The 3,974-nt window shown below is 39.5% G+C and overlaps 1 protein-coding gene across 3 annotated transcripts in view; it reads left to right on the forward strand.

Moving 5' to 3' along the window:
- Positions 1 to 3,974, forward strand: part of asic1b (acid-sensing (proton-gated) ion channel 1b) — a 163,353-nt gene that overhangs the window by 152,981 nt on the left and 6,398 nt on the right. For all 3 annotated transcript variants that reach the window (XM_032513334.1, XM_032513332.1, XM_032513333.1), the window contains 2 exons: positions 2,750 to 2,900; positions 3,862 to 3,918. In XM_032513334.1, the coding sequence (XP_032369225.1) occupies positions 2,750 to 2,900; positions 3,862 to 3,918 (208 nt within the window). The remainder of the gene's footprint in view (positions 1 to 2,749; positions 2,901 to 3,861; positions 3,919 to 3,974) is intronic.

The raw sequence follows: 3,974 nt of genomic DNA on the forward strand, positions 1-3,974 counted from the left end.
GTGTGTGTGTGTGTGTGTGTGTGTGTGTGTGTGTGTGTGAACTCTGTATGTGCATGTTGAACATCGTCTTGGGTTATTAGTAACCAAATCCAGTGTGCGACACACGCGGTTGCCTCTTGCACTTCAATACAAATTGTCAAAAGCCGGCCCCTAAATCATAACAGTGGCCTTTAATTTATTGCTGTGTGAGCACTCAGTGATGCACTGTTCGAACCGATGAGACAGAAACACACAGGGGCTGTTTTATAGCTTCACACTTTATTTAATGCATCAAAGTTTGTCCTTTTTTAAGACAGCTGAAATTTAAATGCATATTGCTAATATATTCATATATTTACATTTCAAAAAGAACTCTGTCTGAGTGATTTCAGTTTACTTTTTCTACATCAATACTGTGGAACAACCTTATGTATAAACACGACTTATTGGGACTTATTTTGAAGTTGGATGTATATATATTTTCATTTGTCCTACTTTATATGTCCCAAGTTTTCAATTGATCTCTCCAGTGGTCAAGTAATATGCTCAACATTATCCCATCTTAAATGAATTAAGAAATAATGACGTTTCTTTATTTTTTAAGTGTTATGACTGTGCTGGTTTTCTGACCTAGGCTTATATTAGATTTTGTTGATAATTATTGGTTTTCCATTTAATTCTATTTAAATGGCCCTCTATATGCCTTACTCCATGTTACCATTTGCTATTTTATAACATAGAAAGAAAACTAAACACTTTTGTACCACAGAGACCTGCAAAGAGGAGAGACTCAGAGACAACATTTATACAAAAAGACAAGACACGACAGATGCTGAGAGAAAGAATTGAATTAAAGACAACACGTGATGCATTAGTAGTTATGATAATTTATTACAGTTTTTAGTATCCAATGAACCCATGAGTTTGAACTGTGGGAGGAAACCGGCGCAAAACCCGCAGGAAACCCAAACAAAAAATGCACAGTCCACAAAAAAGCTAAGAAATAAGCCACTGTGGAGCCTGTACACCTACATAAAGTGTATATTTATGTACAGAGAATGAGATGTGTAATGATAAGTACGGGAATGGTTTTGTCGTCTCTTAAAGTCCACACGGCCATGCTGGTGGGAACAGTCATTGAAATCGGTTGGATCAGCAAGAAAACAAGTCTTTCACTCTGAAACACAGAAAACCCGACAAGTTTTGGAACGTTGTTGAGAGAGAGATTATCTTTCTTTTTTTTATATAAACAAGAAAGCTGTTTGAACATGTCAGTAAACCCACTGGCATATGTCTGAACAGTTCAAAAAGAGTGAAATAGTAATACAAATCTGAGTTTTAAGCCGCAACTGTATTTCAAGCTGCATTTAAAAGTGGCAAAACCTTTCACTGACAAACATCTGTTTCCAATGACTAGCAATGCAGACTATATACATGTCATTATGTACTGTAGGTTTTTAATATCTACATGCTTGTTGAATTCTCTCCTCTATATTGTATAGTGTTAAATAACATTGTATTTTGTCAGCCAGCTCTTTGTAAAATAAAAAGGGTAACAGGTGCATGTGTTGGGGCACCAGCAAGCAGAAGGTTTTCCTGCATGTAGGGTAGCCTATATGGCACTGCATCATGTTTTCTCAGTTTAATGACACCCATTAGTACACTGCATCTCGATTTGTTTACTGAAAGGCCACCCTAGCAGACACTTTGTTGTGTTTTATCTGCCATTCATGCATCCAAGATGGCACTTTTGCTGCAGGGTTGTTGTTTTTTTCAAACATAGGGGAAATGAGGGCAGTTGCCCCTCTCCACCCCTCCCCTTAGTCCACCAGTGGGCACAATCTTCAAGATTCAAAGGTTTTTTTCTTACATGAAGATCTGAGAAAATCATTAATGAAGGAATTGATTAGTTTGATCATATTCATTGTTTAAGTGATATAAAAATACACTTGCATCAGCTTCTCAAATGTGAACATTTGCTTGGTTAGAACTTGGTTTTATTGCTTTTTAGTTAACGAAATACCACTGGGGTTTTGACGGAAAATGGAAAAAATAAATGTAAAAGATGAATTCTAAATATTGTTAAAAGTTTATATTAGTGCGTTAGTAAACTGCGTTGTGTAAATTGTTGTGCGGACAGTACCAAAAAATGTAATATAGCCAGTGCATAGCACTGCAAAGGATTCCCAGAAGACCATGTGTTAGACGTCGAGGGTATAGAGAGGTGAGAGGATGAGAGGGAGGAAGAACAGAGATGTCTATATGTCTGTATAAAGTGTATATTTTTTGCACATATTGCACAAGAGTGATAGAAAATGCACATTTGTGAATCAGAAGAAATATGGCAACACACATTGAACAAAAGCCCGTTTGTGCTTCCCTAGATGACTAGTTGGCACTTCTGGGAGCGCACGGACATGTGCAGTTTGCTTTTTAGTGTAGACTTCAACATCACAGCTGTACTGCACAGCTGATACCATTCAGTTCTTGCATGAAGAGTGGGCAGTACAATGGATGCACCGGCGACACTGGAAATAGAAGACGCGTAGGAGAGAAGCTCCCACAATAAACACCAGTACACACATGTATTCACCATGGAGTAAGAACGAGATTCATTATCTGTGCCAAATACATCAAATGTCTAACGGCTTCTAATATAGATGTATTGACAGAAAGTACAAGGTATAAAGATTGCATTAACAGAGCACAAGAACAGACAATATGCTCTTTAACTAAAGTGGTTCTGCACTGTTGCTTCTGTCTCTGTCAGCTGACATACCTGCCTCCACCGTGGGGGGACTGCAAGGCCACACCGATGGACTCAGACTTCTTCAACACTTACAGCATCACGGCCTGCCGGATCGACTGTGAGACACGATACCTGGTGGAGAACTGCAACTGTAGGATGGTCCACATGCCAGGTAGGAACCAGAAGGGCATCTTATTGCTGGATACAAAAGCTGTATATCTACATTTATTCATGAAGATTAAGATGGTTGCTCTGCCTGTTGATGTTGTTGGAAGTGCTTTCATTTGAAATTGTGGTGACAAAAGCTATTCTTATAGAACAAACAGCTATTTGCCAGCAACTGCAGATGCATCAGATACTTTCACACTCCAGTGATTCGGAAAACTCAACTATTTTCACTTTGTGTTTGTGCAGTGATTACAGCTGGCATTGGCTGTCTAGCTTCTACATTTAATCACAGTGTGTCATCTCAGAAGGCCAATTGAAAAGGAGTTTGGCACAGAGGAAACATTCGAATTTGGTCTCCGTTAACCTGCACTCACCTATCCAATAATTGTTAATGTCTCCCTTCAATCAGGGTCACTTTCAGCTCTGTGTTTGTACATCCAGAGAGAGACAGACAATCGGTCTGTGTTGTAATCAGGATTAGCTGCTATCTTATAGTGATTGTGCAGTTGATTAATGTGAGTCTCCAGAGAACTCCCCAGCTAAAATGCTCTGCTCCTATTCATCTATGCTATCTCGCTGACGTGAGAGTGATTTTTAAAGGGTGTATGAAGCAAAATGCAGTGAATAATTGCAGAATTATTTCCTCTACATCTAAGACATGTCTTTTTTCCTGTGATGAGGGAGCGGGATGGCTCAACTGCCACTAGAGACAAAGATGGAGAGGGTGACACAGACTGAAAGTGGTGACGATAGCCATCGAAAGTACCAAAGTTAATAAAATCAATTACGAGATGTGATCACATTTGTGAGGAATATCCTGTTGTGATAAGGACCGAAATGACAGTCGGAGACAAAGTTATTTATAAGCTCAGATCTTGTCGTCCTTTGTGCTTCTTTGAAAACCCTATTGTTCCCTTCCTCCCTGTTCACATTGAGAACATTGTGTTTCTACTTCCTGTCCTCAGGAGATGCCCCATACTGCACCCCGGAGCAGTACAAGGAGTGTGCAGATCCTGCTTTGGGTAAGCAGAAGACCCGGTGTGTGTGTGACTGTGTGTGTGTGTGTGTGTGTGTGTGT

The sequence above is a fragment of the Etheostoma spectabile genome, chromosome 4 (genome assembly GCF_008692095.1).
Source record: "Etheostoma spectabile isolate EspeVRDwgs_2016 chromosome 4, UIUC_Espe_1.0, whole genome shotgun sequence".
Classification (NCBI taxonomy): Eukaryota; Metazoa; Chordata; class Actinopteri; order Perciformes; family Percidae; genus Etheostoma; species Etheostoma spectabile.